This window comes from Trichosurus vulpecula, chromosome 6 (assembly GCF_011100635.1).
Source record: "Trichosurus vulpecula isolate mTriVul1 chromosome 6, mTriVul1.pri, whole genome shotgun sequence".
In the NCBI taxonomy this organism is placed as follows: domain Eukaryota; kingdom Metazoa; phylum Chordata; class Mammalia; order Diprotodontia; family Phalangeridae; genus Trichosurus; species Trichosurus vulpecula.
Window position 1 is genome coordinate 183,803,325 of NC_050578.1, and position 14,442 is coordinate 183,817,766.

The following is a 14,442-nucleotide window of genomic DNA, read 5'->3' on the forward strand; positions in this document are numbered from 1 at the left end:
GTGACTACACATATAGACTATATTGTTATCTGTCTAGGAAGAGTTATATACCTAGTGGAAGGTCAGGCGAAGGCTCCATATGACCCCAAATGGGGTGACGTGGGATTAGGGAAAGGGGCTGGTTGTTGTCCATCCTCATTTTCTATTCTCCTTTCCTACGTACTCCGTGGAGCTGGGAAATTGTTGGTAGAGCCTAGTTAGGTGGGATGTGGTGGGAGTATTGGAGAGGGTGCGTTAGAGGGAAGAAATGCATGTGACTGGTAGAAAGGCAAGTGAAGATGTTCTCTCCTAGAAGAAGGGCCCATGAGAAGCAAAGAGAGGGCATCTGAGCTGCTAGAATGTACAGGCTCCCTCCCCCCACCCACGTGCACATACACATACATCAAAAGGGGCTTTGGGACCAAGGCTGACTGGTCAATTCAACCTTCTGGATTATCCTCTGGGAATGCTGACTCTGGCTCAAGCCTTTCCAGTCACATGCTCACCAATTAGCCTATTTTAAGAAGCAGGGGTTTAAGGGCCAAAGAGGACAGGAAATGCAAATGGACAAATGTCATTCCTGGCAAATGAAAGAAAATTTGGAAAGAGGTTTTAGCTTAGTCTTTAACAGGTTATCTTAAAGCTATAGGTTGACAAGGTGCTTTTTGTCTAGCCAGACTATCATCCTTTGAGGAGGCAGGAAAAACTAGGCATGGTCTGAGGAGGGTCCTGCTTGTGAAATCCACATTCTGCCTAGGGCATGGCCACCTGCCACTCTGCCTCATCTCAACAGGTCTGGCAGGATTTCCTTTCTATGAAAGGAACAGAGAGATGCAAGGACCCAGAAAGAAGAGGGGCTCATAGCAAGACCATTCACTTCAGACTCCTTCAAGCACTGCCCCACCCCATTGAAAGACTAGGTGGCTGGTCCACTGGCTAATCCCTTTGGATCAAACAAGACACAATTCTCAAGGCACCTTGGGCCTCATGAAAGGTCCAAGGTGGGCAGGACCTCTGAAGATGGTCTTCTGCTCCTGAAGTCAGCTCAGTTCATTCTGTTCCCCCTCCATCTGAGGGCAAAACTGGGGTTAGCAGAAAAAAAAAGCTTAGCCCACAAAACATCAAGATCAATTGCCACAGCCAGCGTTTGAGAGTCTGGTAATCACCTGAGATGAACAGAGGAACAGATCTTTCCTAACCATAGAGAGTTTGTCATAACCTACCCAACCTCCTCACGACATCTGAGACACTTAGACTATCTGAGGGAGACTAGTTCTTAGTGGTGACCTTAATGAATCTGGTTTTCTGGAGGATTCCAAACTTGAAATGACCCATGGCAGAAGTCTGAGCTGCTACTTAGAAAGAAGCTGCTGACCAATTAGCAACTCAAGTGCTCACTCCCCTGGGAGCATTACCATTTAATTACCACTGCCCCAGAAGCATTACCACCTTAATATCCCTCCAACAGTAAGAGATCCACAAGCATGTCTACAACCTTTTTTTGCTTCTTAATTATTATCCTTCAGAAATACCTTTTGAATGTTCTAGAAATTGCCTGGCTCTGACCAAGTTATAGACTGCCCAGGAGAAGCTATACAGACTGTAAGGCTGGAGATCAGGAAAGAGGGGGCATGAGCATATATAGTAATTCTACCTCATTAGAACTTATCTTTGGTATTGGGCATCATGGACATCAGCCCGTAGAGGTAGCTCAAACCTACCTAACTAACCAGAGAAGCTGCCACAGCACATGCTGCTGACCACCAGCAGTTTCTCCTGGGCATGGTAAGGGTGTCCACATAGTTTGCTGTAGATAAAACTCAGTCCTTAATCTTCCCTTTCCTGCAAGTCTCCATGTAACAGGGAATTGAAGGACATGAGGCTTAATAAGACTGGGCTGGGTGGTATACATCTCTAGCTGGCATCTTCTCTACCCAGGCCTGCCCTGCCTCCAAGCTTTGTGGGGCCAGGGAAGTACTGATTTCCTATTTACACTTGGGTCTTTCCTGGGAACAGCCACATGCTTCAGCAGCTAAACTCACACTTATTTAAAAATAAAATAAAAGTATAACTGTATATTTGAGCAATGGAATTTCCTCAGGCTTTTTTCTTCTGAAAATTGTTTAGGGCTTTAAATCAAGTCCTGGTGGTCAGTGGCTCTGGTATTTCTGGAGAGAATGTAAATAATTGACCTAATCAAGATTCATCTTGCAAAATCCCTATGGTTTTTGTCCCAGGCCTTTCAATGAGCCAGAAATCATGTGAGAGAGAATTGTGGCCCTGGTAGGGAGAGTGCTTTGATCACTGCTTATGCCAATGCTGATCCAGGCCTACATGCCAATGCTTTGGGTTCTGGGGTGGAAGGTAGGGATAGCAAATGTCCATGGCTCCATTTTTCCAATGGGTAGCTAACCATCTGCCCCTACCCTTCCCATGCGTCAAGAGGGAACGAGCATGTAGAACAAGAAATAATCCATCTTTTCTCTTCCCCTCTCATTCATGGTCCCACTACAAGGCCAGGCTGCTGCGAGAGATCTTCTTGTCTGGGATTTTCTCTCGTGTGTCGGCTGAAGTCTGGGATTTGGTAGTCACGACTCCAGTGTTTTCAAACTGCTCGGGGACATCAATAGGAACTTCCTTGACCTTTCCCATGTTTCCCTTCAGTTTCCAGTCCTTGAAAGAGTACCATTTCCAGGGCAGGAAAATCGTCCTGCAACAAACGCCAAAAGAGTAGCAGCAATTTTCCTGCCAGCATTTGTCCATGAAGCCAATTACCAGGTCATCCCAGGGCTCTAGAGAGCGCATCCACAGGGGCAATATGTGGTGGGCCTCAAAGGCCCACAACAACATTATTATCAAAATTGTGAGTAGGAAGGGTACTCCTACACCCACCAAAACTGGCCAGCCTGCCAGGGACAGGCCGAACACTATCAGTGGGAGTAGGAAAAAGCAGAGGATCAGGTAGAACACCGCGAACCAACGGTAGGTGGCTGTGATATTTCCTAGGCCCCTGGCAAGACGGATCGGCAGGCGCATGAATGGCAATGGGTACCACAGAATGACCCCAGACATGTTGAAGAAGAAATGGCACAGGGCAATCTGAAATGAAAAGGAATAGACAAGATGAAACCTCCTCTAGTGTACACATGGAATCAATCAGGGAGAGGGAAGGGAAATGAGAGGCAAGTGCTGATGAGAAGGGAAGGGAAAGCTCAGGTGTCACAGAAACAATCATCACAAGTATTTTCATCATGGGCTCATCAATTTAAGAGCCAGGAGAGACAGCAGAGGTCATCTAGTCCAGTCTATTCAGTTTTGCAAGAAGACAGAGTAGCAGGAGATGGGTGATTGTTACATTAGGTGTGACCTAGAGAGCAATGCCCTGAAGTCAGGAAAACTTGGGTTAGAAGCTTGCCTTTGCCTCACTTTGCTCATCTGTGAAGAGGCAACAGAGCCCTGGATTCACTGGGTTATTGTGAACATCAAATGTGTGGAAACTTTAATGCACTCTACAGATAAGAGTACTCATTATGATGGCATGAAAAGAACAATGCATGTGGGAGTCTGAAGACCTAGCTGCAATTTAAATCAGCAAGCATTTATTAGGTGTCTGCAAAACCCTATGCTAGGTGCTGGGGACACAGAAAAGAAAATACTTGCCCTCAATAAGCTTATATTCTGCTCTTTTGGATTCTGATCATGCCACTTACTACCTGCATAACCTTGACCTTCAGCAAAACACTTTTCTTGTCTACAAAAGGATGACTAAGATCCCTTCCAACAACTAAATCCTATGAAAATGGGTGCAAATGGGCATGCAGGAAGGAACTAAATGCAATGAAAACCTTGAGTCCTAGCTTACAAACAAAACAAAGTTGATATTTTAAGCCACTTTTGCTGAGTTCCAAAACAGTGATTTGAAAAACAATTTACTTAATTAAAAACATTGCTCCAAATGGAATTAAGTACCAGTGAGTTCAAATGCAATGAAATTAATAAAAAAAATTTATTGCATTCCAGAACCAGAGACTTTTATTGTAATTGTTCTCAAAATCAGTTTTGGAATTCATTGTTTTACAAATTTAATTTTATTGTCTTATCATGCTTTGAATCAAGCTCTACTCCTCACCCTGCCCTACCCACCACCTGCTCCTTTGTCACCTTGCTCCTACCCAGGCATTGCCTGGCCTGCCTACACACCAGCAAGTGCAACAGGCCTCCCTTGCCAGAGAAAGGAGGGGAGAAAAAGGAGAAGGTAGGTGCCTAGTGAGGCAATATTCACACTGGAGAATGTTAAGGGCACCACCATCCTGTCCTTGTCTAGGCTGCAAATCTCAAATTTGACACCCCCCCTCTTGTCATCCAAGGGATCACTCCCTAAATCCTCCTGTAGCATCTCTTATATTCATCCCCTCCTTTCCATTCCTAATGACACCACTAGATCTTCATTTTTTTGTGGCTTGGACTTGTAGTAAGGTGGAAAATAATGATGCTTTTCCTCTGATTAATACTATTTGTATGATGTTGAACAAGTCACTTAATCTCAATTTCCTCATCTATGAAATAAGGGGGGGATGGGAGTGTGGAGGATTTCTGAAAGCCCTTCCATCTCTAGATCTATGACCCTAGGCCTATTCCAGAAGCCTCCTCCTGGCTGGTCTCTTGGCTCTGATACATCCTATATGCACACATTTTCTAAATCGTTATCATCCATTCCAGTGAAACTGGTTCTTCAAAGATGTTCATTCACTTGACACATCCCTGGGACCTTTGTTCACATCCTTCCCCCTCTCAGAATACTTTTCCTCCTGCTCTCTGCCCAAACAGATCCTCAGCATCCTTCAAAGAAGACACTTCTCTTCCCCCATGAAACCAACAGTCACCTCTTCCTCCTCTAAACAGAAAACATGGATCTCTAACAGTCACCTCCTAGCAAGTAACAGAGGTGGGATTCAAACTTGGGTCTTCTGACACCAAAGTCAGAAGTTCTTCCTACCTGCCACTTTTCTCATTGATAGGGGGGCAAAAAGGAGGACGCTATGCATTCCTTTTTCAATCTTTTTTTTTGTGAGGGACAGGGAAAAAGGTAGGGGATGGGGAATGTAACTGTTCACCATCCTAATCTGTTTGTTATAGGCACAAGCTGAAGATATCTGGTCATTATTTAAGAAGCTCAGCTTCTGGGGACAGTAGCTAGGGACAGTTTTCTAGCCCACAGGTCACCATTCTGAGGCAGGTAAGATCTCAAGAGTAATAAATGTCACCTTGTGATATGAAGCATCTGATAAGAAAGAAACCAGAGAGTTTATTTGAAGGATTTAGTACTGAGCTAAGAATAGAAAGCTTAATGGAAAGAAGTAATGAGTCACAACTGTGCATTCTGACCTGGAGGGAATTTTTTAAAGTGTTTCCAGGGCTAGCTAAGGCAGCCAGGATGGCAGTGGTGGTGGTGCCGATATTGGAGCCCAAGGTCAAAGGGTAAGCTCTCTCAAGGCTGATCACACCAATACCTAAGGGGAAAAAAAAGAGACACTGGATTCACTCCTGGGCAGGAAGGATTGAGCATGGCAGGACACATGTAAGAACAGAGACATGGGTATGTGAAAAGGGAAAGGAGGAGGAAAGGGGAACTTACCCACTAGAGGAGTGATTGTAGAGGTGAACACAGAGCTACTCTGCACAAGAAATGTAATCACAGCTCCAACAAGAATGGCGAGGTAGCCTGCCAGCCAGGCAAAAGGGAAGGGAAAATCTGGGAAACAGGAGAAGAAAAAGGTACAGTTTCTACAATTTTCCTGGTCAACAGGACAATTTAATAACTGATGCGATAGATCACTCCAAGGTCCATCCAGAAATAGTCCTTTTACTACAAACACATTCCAAAACTTCTAGTAGAAACAATTGCTAAGGCAATTAAAAGCCTTCAGCAAGAAGTTCCTCAGCGGAGGGGGACAGGGTCCTCAGGGCCTCTCAGCCAGTATTCTAAAAACTTCTTTTATTTTGCTTTTCTTTGCACAAATGACATGATGTTTGCAAGAAGCATTTAGCACAGTGCCTAGCACATAGTAGGCATAATGTGATACTTATCCCCTTCCCCATCCCCCATTGTCCCCACAGCTGGGTCCTAGACCAACTCCAACTGCCCCAGGTCTGCACCTCAACTTACTTGATAGTAATGATAGGGTGCTTGTGCTTGGACCCTAATTCTAACATCACATTTCCCCTTAGCCTCTCTGCCTGTGCCTGAATTCCAGTTCTAAAATCATATCTCTCCCTAGCTTCGAAATATTGGCCCAGGCAGCCTCTCTCCAGTTCAAGGGCAGCATGCCTTACCAAAACAACTAGTTCTCAAAACATATTCTTTCCCAGGCAGCCTCTCTCTAGCTAAAGGGCAGTGTGCCCCAAAATTATCTCTGCCTCTTCCTCAGTAAGCAGCTATGCCCAATTATAGATTGATTCAGGATGCTAACTGACTATACACTGAGTCTAACATGTATCCTAGACATAGTCAAATGTGTACTCCCTTACATTAATCTTGTCTAACAAGACACATGGTGGAATCCACCTGGACATTCCCAGTCAGCTGTGAACTTTTGGTGACTTAGTGACGTTTCACAGGCAAAACCACACCCCCGGGTAGCCTGGCCTGCCCACCTCCTCCTCCATTTCCTAGTGGACTAGGTACCTGCGAAGCAGATACAAAAAGTGCATGTTCCTTTAAGAACTGACCACCCCTTAATCACATGCCTAAACCACTCCCTAATCCCACCCCAAAACACCTAATTGACAGATTGCATCCCTAAATCTTGTACTTAAACTTTCCCTGTAGCCCTGTATTGTTGCAGGTTCCCTAAGAACCCTAGCCCTCTTTATTTACGTAAAGCGTAATAAATCTTGGCCTCCTTGACTTAAAGAATGCTTGGGTCCACGAATTCATTCCAGGTGGCCTTGCCTTGGGAGCTTTGGGATTTCTACATCCCTGGGTTCATTTCTCCCTCAACAGTAACAGTCCAGGTGGGAGTCAGGGGTTGGAGAAACTAACTCACTCTCTCCAAGTTCTATCAGCATCTCAATTCACAAAAATTCAGCTAGGGAAGGGGTGAGATAAGGGGCAGTGAATGATGAAGTGAAACCGAGGCCACAAAGGGTTTATTGGGAATGATCCCAGGCTTCCCCAAGAATTACATGTGAGAAATGGCTAAAAATCAATCATCAACCAGAATTGCTACAGTTGTTAATTCTCTGCTTGGTGGGAGGTGGGGCAGGGAAGAGAGAGAATTAAGCATTTATTAAGTGCTGTACCACCATGACAGACACTGTGCTATACACTTTGCAAACATTATCTCATTTGATCCTCATCACAGTCTTGGGAGGTAGAAAAGTGAGTAAGCTGAGGGAGAGGTTAAGTGACCTGTCCAGGGCCACACAGATAGGAAGTTTCCAAGGCAGGATTTGAACTCATATTCCTAACTGCCACTGTGCTGTCTTGTATGATCGGCCTATAGACCCTCTTCTTCCCTAATAATAACTTTTTGTTATTTTTATAATTTTAACAATAACTTTTATTATTCTATGGTGGCCACCATAGCCATGCTGGCCCACTGTACTGCTATGACCCTCCTTCCTTTCCCTCCAACATTCCTGCTTTTGTGCTTGTGTATGAGGCAGCAGGGATAAGTAACAGCTTGGGACAGTCTTCCCTAGTCAACTAATGATTACAGTCAAATTTCTAGAGCTCTTTATTATTTACAATGTCCTTATCAGGAGTAGTTACATCTATAACTTTAACATTTTTTTTTAATTTAGAAGATCATGGGATCTTCAGACTTAGAGATGGAAGAGACTTTAGGTTCATCCTCCTTCATTTACAGAAGACCAGAGATCTCCATTTACTTGCCCAAAGGCACATAGCATAGGCAGCATTTGAACCCAGGGCTTGTGACTCCAAATCTCATGCTCTATTTTTCCATAGTACCACAAGGCCCATGTGGGTTCATTAACTTGTTCAGGATTATATAGCTAATAAGTGTCTGACCAAGAAGAATGGACTTGGGCATCAGAAAGACCTAGATCAAATCCCACCTTGGGTACTGTAACCCTGGATAAATCTTTCAAATGGGGATAAGAAGGCCTGTGTGGCTGCCTCATAGGACTGGTGTGGAGATTGAATGTGTTGATGACTGTAAGAGATCTGCAAACTTTAGAGCTCTACAGAGTTTACTAGGGGATGGGGAAGAGTTCCTGTGCTATGATTTCTTTGGTATCATGAGCTCTTAGGTCGGGGAACTCTGTCAGTGCAAGCTGGCAGATTCTCTGCAACATAGTCCTAAAGATTTGCCTAGAACTCTTAAGAGGTTAAGTGACTTGGTCACACAACCAGTAAGTGTCAAAAGTGAGATTTCAACTCAGATATTCCTGGCTTCTAGGTAGTTCTCTATCTACTCTATCATGCTGCCTTTCTCCTTCTCATTGTCATTATTATTCTTAGTCTCCCAAGGGGAATGGTCCCACTCAGGTCTCGTGAAGAGTCTCTGTGTGGGAAATATGGAAGAGGCTAACTTGGATTTTCCTAGCTCTCTCTGTACAGCTAAAGCAGACCCTCCTGGGCCAGTAATTCAGGACACAACATCGGAGCAATGAGCCTTCTGTTGTGCTCAGAAACATTCCCAGGACAAGAATACAAATTCAAACTGAAGGAGACAACACGCATTTCCAGGATTGTCAACCAGAAGGAAAAAGATCCAAGTGGAGGCCTGGGTCATCTAGATTTCTTGCTTCCAGTTGGACGGGTCAGATATGGACCTCAGGGAGCATGGTGGGAAGAGAGCTAGCAGGTGTCTTTTTTCACAGAAAGTCTCCGGGAGGGTAAAATGACTACCTGTGTTGATAGTCTTCTTAATCACTCTAGCAACTGGTCCCTTGAGCGCAGAGTTCAAGATCTTGACAATCAAGATGAGGCAAATGCACAGGACCAGCAAGGAGCAGGGCAGAAGGATGAGGCCAATGCTCGTGTCTGAGAGCCCAGAATCCACAAATAAGTGTTTGCCTGGAGGGACCAGAAGAACCACTTATCAAGAGGATTTGTGGCTAATAAAGTCTAGCAAAGCAGAAGGTTTCTTTGGAGTTGACATTGTCTTTTCTAGGACTCAGTTGTGTTTCTCTTTTCTCTTCCTCCTCATCACCTCCTCTGGGTACATGGTGTTCTATAAAGCATCATGCCTTTTATAAAATCATTCTAATCCAGAAAAAGATTATAGGTAGAGGAGAAATCTTGCAAAAGGAATTTAAGTTAAATCCAAATAAAATTTAACCCTGAGACACTGATTCAGACTAAGAGTCCCCAACCTTTTTTATAAGAGGCCCATTTTTAGTCCTAAAAGGTCTTGAAATGTGAGGGTGAGCAGGTTAACTGACAGTTAACTCTCTGCACACCCAATATAACATAGTTGAAAGAGCACTGGATTTGAATATAGAAGTCCTGGGTTTGAATCTTGATTCAGCTCTTTGCTAAGTTTGACAGTAGGCAGGTTCTTCCACCTATCTGGATGTGGGGTGTCCTGCTCTGTAAAATGAGAGGGTTGGACTAAATGACTTCAAGCTATCCTTCCTGCTCTGATTCTCTATGATCTTTGCATCAAAGATGGCATTTCCCCCTTTCCAGAAATGGATTTGCCTGTTTGTATTACTTGCTGCTTCAGTTTAATTTTACAAGAAATATAATAAAGAGTTTCGTATACTGAAAATGCCATACAATATAATAATAATAGTAATTGTCAACTTTTAGTCACTACTCCAAAAGACTTGAGCAGTAACATATTAAAAGACATAGAAGACACACAAGTCGGGTAAACTCTATACAACGCACAAAGGCTTGGGTATTTAAGAATTACAGCGAAAAGGGAAGGTCACATGGGAGGAGAAAAGGGCAATCCCCTCCCAAATGGGAGGTGACATGGGAGGAGAAAAGGGCCAGTAAAAGGAGGGGGAACAAGAGAGAGGAGGAGGGGCATCGGCCCCCATCCCCACACTGACCATGGAGTTAGGATGTCCTTGTTTATAGAAAAGGTTCTAGCTGCACACAGTTTATCAGTCTAGTGCAGATAGTCTGGCAGCTCTCCTGTAGCTGACTTGGCTTCAAGGGCATACTGTTCTGTTAGGGTTGAGAATTCAAATTATGTCAGTTCAGCGTGTGTGTGTGTGTGTGTGTGTGTGTGTGTGTGTGTGTGTGTGTGTGTTCATTCATCATTGGCTTGCTCAGGGCCTCCTCTACACTCCAGATCCAGTGTTTCTGGAAAATGCGGCAACTCAAGAAAAGAGGTTAAGTTAGCTTCAGGGCCACATTGACACAATAATAGCTAACATTTATATGGTGCTTTAAGATCTACAAAGTGCAGAATTACCTTTGAATTCTGGGAGCCAAGAGGGCAAAATAAGACAGGAAATCACCTGAACTCTCCCAAATTCTCCTCCAAATAACTATAAAATAACACCTCAAAATGAATTCTGGAATGGCAGAACCAACAAAAAGATGAGATGAAACAATTTTCCAGCCCAAGATGACTTAGAAGGTCAACAGGAAAGGTCTGTCTCACTCAGGGAAACCAGAAGGAGGTGCTGAGCCCTAGCACAGGTCAGTGACAGATGAGTGACCAGAGCCCCATCCCCTACCCCCTGTGGCCCTGGTATAGCAGCAGGTGAGTGACCAGGATCCTCACAGCCCTGTCACACCACTAGGAGAGTGGCTAGGCCCCCTGGAGCCCCAGTGTAGCATGAGGTAAGCAGCCCTGGCACAAGAAGCTTGGGATAGTGACCCCTCCACCCCAGGAGCAGAGGCCAACTTTAAAAGTAATGAAATAGGCTGGGGAAAAGTGAACAAAATGCAAAATAATGAAGCTGACCATAGAAAGTTATTATAGGGTCAGGAAAAATCAAAACACAAGCTCAAAAGAGGACAACGATGTCATAACACCCACAAGCAAAACCTCAAAGAAAAATGTGAATTTGTCTTAGGTCCCAAAAGAAGTCCTAGAAGTTCTCAAAAAGGATTTTAAAAATCAAATAAGAGAGGTAGAAGAAAAACTGGGAAAAGAAATGAGAGTGATGCAAGAAAGTCATGAAAAAAAAGAGTCAACAGCTAGATAAAGGAAGCACAAAAAATAGAAAAAAGATGTACAAAAATTTAATGAGGAAAACAACTCCTTAAAATTAGAATTGGACAAGTGGAAGCTAATGATTTGATGAGACATCAAGAATCAAACAAAATCAAAAGAATAAAAAATAGAAGAAAATATGAAATATCTCATTCGAAAAACAACTGACCTGGAAAATAGATCTCAGAGAGCTAATTAAAAAATTATTGGACTCCTTGAAAGCCATGATCAGAAAGGGAAAAGGGACCCACATGTACAAAAATACTTATAGCAGCTCTTTTTGTGGTGACAAAGGATTAGAAATTGAACGGATGCCCATCAGATGGGTAATGGCTTAACAAGTTGTGGCATATGAATGTAATGTAATACTATTGTGCCGTAAGAAATGATGAGCAGGCAGATTTAAGAAAAACCTGGAAAAACTTACTGGAACTGATGCAAAATGAAGTGAGCAAAACCAGGAGAACATGGTACCCAGTAACAGCAACATTGTGTGATGATCAACTATGATAGCGTTAGCTCTTCTCAGCAATACAATGATCCAAGACAATTCAAAAGGACTCATGATGAAAAAATGCTATCCACATCCAAACAAAGAACTGATGGAGTCTGAATGCAGATCCAAGTATTTTTTCACTTTACTTTTTTCATATTTTTTCTTTTGTTCTGTGTCTCCTTTTACAGCATGCTTAATAGGGAAATGTTTTACATGATTGCATATATATAATGGCTTAGTGTCTTGGGGGGGTGGTGAGGGAAAGAGGGAGAAAATTTAGAACTTAATTTTTAAAAAAATGAATGTTAAAAATTATCTTTACATGTAACAGGAAAAAAGAAAATACTATTTAAAAAAAACCCAAGATTTGTAAAGTGCTTTACAAATTTGATCCTCACAATATCCCAGGGAGGTAGATGCTATTATTATCCCCATTTTACAGATGAAGATACTGAGAAAGACGGCAGTTATGTGAATTGTTCAGGGTCACCCAGATAAGTCTCTGAGGCTAGATTTTCACAAGGTCTTCTTGACTCAGGGTCCAGACCACCATCCATTGCACCATTATGAGGAGGACATTGTTCAAATTGAGCCTCAATTCCTAAATTACTTCCTAGTAGTAAACTAGACATTTAGGTAGGTAGAAGTAGGTAGTTACTACAGAATATTTTTTTTCAACCCTTGGCTCTATAGAACCAGAATTTTATTGCTGTAAGAGACCTAAGAGGCCATCTAGTCCAACCCAGTTATTTTACATATGAGAAAATCAAGGCCCAAGGGGAGGTTAAGTGACTTGAGTATTAGGCACCAGAGTTGGAAATTGAATTCAAGTCTTCTGACTTTAAAATATGGGCTCTTTCCACTGTCGGGTTGAATCTGGAATTCAAATCTAGGTCTTTTTCAAAAATTTATTTATTTCTGTCACACACATGCGTGTATGTGTGTGTGTGTGTGTGTGTGTGTGTGTGTGTGTGTGTGTGTATGTGTGTGTGCTTACCAATACCCCCTGAGGACCAAGACCTGGTCACAATCTTTACTAAATCTCTGCCCCGCCCTCCTCCTCTCATTGTGTCCCAAAATGTGATTAACTGACTGATAAAAGTCAGAATACAGGAAATTGTATGGATTTTATCCTAGCAACATCAAAGAGTTAATGAAGCTCTCTAGAGGAGCCCAGGATCTAAAATCAATCCTGCTGGGGTGGGCTAAAGCACTAGGGAGAAGAAAAGCCAGTAAGTGCCAAACAGTAATAACAGCAGTAAGAACTCTTGGCTTTGTGCCCATTCAAGCTAGGAATGGCACCTGAGAGCCAGTGGGGTGCAGCACAAAGAATGTCCCAGGATGAGCTCTGCCATTAACTAGTTGTGTGACCTTATCGATGTCCCTTGTCTTTTATAAAATGGGGAGAGTCATATTTCATTTCAGGCAGGCAAGTTAATGCTCCCATGCAAAGGTCTATGGTGTCGGGTAGGTAAATTCTCAAGGCCCTTTGAATGGTAGGATTACTGACAATGCCCTACAAAATATTTGGGGCCCGTGTGAACAGCAATGGCCTGGTCCTCAGAGGCCATTGCCTAAATGACTATAGTGTATGCAAGAATTCCATGTGAAAGCTACCTTTTTTCTGCCTCCAGCATCCTATATTCCTAAGAGCTGTCTGGCTTATTCTGGACTCTGGGCCAATGCTTCCAAATGACTCAGAGGCAGGTCTGGACCAATGTTACAGAGAAGGCCAGACAAATTTGCTGAGGATTTATTGAGCTCTTTTCCCTGCCTCCTGTATCACCAGTGCAGAAAACACTCATTCACACCAGGCAAAGAAGAGCTTGGCTGATCCTTAGCGGAGGCCCAGCCACTTTCTCTTTCCCAAGGATAGTGCCTTCACTACTCCTTTCAATAATCCTTTTGCGAGGCTGCCTTATTGGTCTGGCAGTAAATTCTCACATCAGGGACTATTTTGCTATCAGTTGCTAACAGAGGAGGAGGAATAAGTACAGAGTGTGAGCAGTCTGAGCTCTGCTGATGGCTGTCACATCTTCCCAGGTCTCATAGGACTGTATTTCATAGGTCTTGTTTACCTAAGATTTCTTTTGTCCTACATCTGTCACCTAGCAAAAATTAAGAAAGAGGTTAGAAATTCAGTAAAGTTGAGTTTCCAGTAGATTTTCTACTCACACTTTTGAAGGTTCTTTTTAAATACTTTATGCGTGAGGGTCCAGGTCACGTTCCCTTCAGTCCAGCAGAGATGGGGAGAGAAACAATTTTCTCGGGAGGGTACAGTAACATTGCTTATAGTCTAGATGACACCATACAGAGGAAAAAAACCTGTTACTAAGAATGGTATTACAAGAAGATACAATTTACAACACTGAAGGCATGAACCCTACTAGCCATTGGATCCCCACTTTCCCCTTCTTTTCTCCCTCACCTTCCCCATAATCCCCAGAGAAGACCTTCAGCTTTTGTGCTGGGTCTATGGAGCACTGGCTGAGCCTACAGGACTTCTGGATCACTTCTGAAAGCCAGCTGAGCTACACCCAGACAGAGCACTGTGACCCCAGAATGGGGATCTGGATACTCAATTGCTTTATCCCCACCTTGGGGCAGTCTTATTCTGCCCCATAGTCTGAGGTATAACTAGGGCAGGGTGACTAGAGCTTTGGTCTAGGGCACTAAATTTATAGAAAACCAACAGCACTTGCAGTCCTAAAGAGGGTTGGGGTTGAGGGGTGCTCAACACCCCAAAGTACCGACACACCGGGTCCTGCTGAAAGAATTCGACTCAAGCTTTCTCAGCCAAGGGAAAAGACAAAGTTT

General features: G+C 43.4%; 1 protein-coding gene across 1 annotated transcript in view; it reads right to left on the reverse strand.

Annotated features, from left to right (window-relative positions):
• Nucleotides 1-2,487: 2,487 nt before the first annotated feature.
• The window catches only part of LOC118854862 (sodium-dependent phosphate transport protein 2B-like), a 62,199-nt gene continuing 50,244 nt past the window's right edge, over nucleotides 2,488-14,442 (reverse strand). The window contains exons 8-12 of the mRNA XM_036765062.1: nucleotides 13,801-13,921; nucleotides 8,858-9,025; nucleotides 5,615-5,731; nucleotides 5,365-5,489; nucleotides 2,488-3,078 (exon numbers count right to left, since the gene is read on the reverse strand). Of these exons, the coding sequence (XP_036620957.1) occupies nucleotides 2,488-3,078; nucleotides 5,365-5,489; nucleotides 5,615-5,731; nucleotides 8,858-9,025; nucleotides 13,801-13,921 (1,122 nt within the window). The remainder of the gene's footprint in view (nucleotides 3,079-5,364; nucleotides 5,490-5,614; nucleotides 5,732-8,857; nucleotides 9,026-13,800; nucleotides 13,922-14,442) is intronic.